Source organism: Myotis davidii, unplaced genomic scaffold (assembly GCF_000327345.1).
Source record: "Myotis davidii unplaced genomic scaffold, ASM32734v1 scaffold609, whole genome shotgun sequence".
Lineage (NCBI taxonomy): Eukaryota > Metazoa > Chordata > Mammalia > Chiroptera > Vespertilionidae > Myotis > Myotis davidii.
The window spans coordinates 1,506,884-1,507,397 of record NW_006300164.1 but is presented as its reverse complement, the minus strand read 5'-3'; the positions used below and the strand labels follow the sequence as shown (position 1 = coordinate 1,507,397).

At 59.7% G+C, this 514-nt stretch overlaps 1 protein-coding gene across 1 annotated transcript in view; it reads left to right on the top strand.

The window, feature by feature from the left end:
• Positions 1–281: 281 nt before the first annotated feature.
• The window catches only part of SNAPC4 (small nuclear RNA activating complex polypeptide 4), a 14,526-nt gene continuing 14,293 nt past the window's right edge, over positions 282–514 (top strand). Inside the window, exon 1 of the mRNA XM_015572357.1 lies at positions 282–461. Within this exon, the coding sequence (XP_015427843.1) occupies positions 323–461 (139 nt within the window). The 5' untranslated portion in view covers positions 282–322. The remainder of the gene's footprint in view (positions 462–514) is intronic.

Genomic DNA, 514 nt, shown 5'->3' with positions numbered 1-514 from the left:
TGGGGCTTTGATGCTCACTGAGACTGCACCCTGAGTGTGTCCCTTATAGATCTGAGAAGTTGTGATCTGAATGGTCCCCCTCTGACCACTGGGTACAGTGGCTCTTGAGTCTAAGGAGGTGCTAATTTAGCCTCTGCCTGAGGTTACCCAGCAGGAACTACGAAGAGGGCTGCAGATTCCCCTTCCTTTTTTTTTGGAGTTTGGAAGTGCCTTGATAAAGCTCAGCTGTGAAGGATGCAAGCGCTGTGGGGCCTTCTCTTAGAAGTTCTGGGTTGGGCGGCTCCCGGGACGGCGCTTCGTCTGCAAGCGCTTCCGGGGAACCATGGACGTGGACGCCGAGAGAGAGAAGATCACGCAGGAGATCCAGGCGCTGGAGCGGATCTTGGGCCCCGGCCCCTCGGGCTTCGATGAGGAGGTGTCAGAGTCCAGCCTGGACTCGGATTCCGACGCGGGGGACGCGGGTGAGCTCCGAGGCACCAGCCTCCTCCCTGCTGAGCGGCGCCCCTGCCCCAGG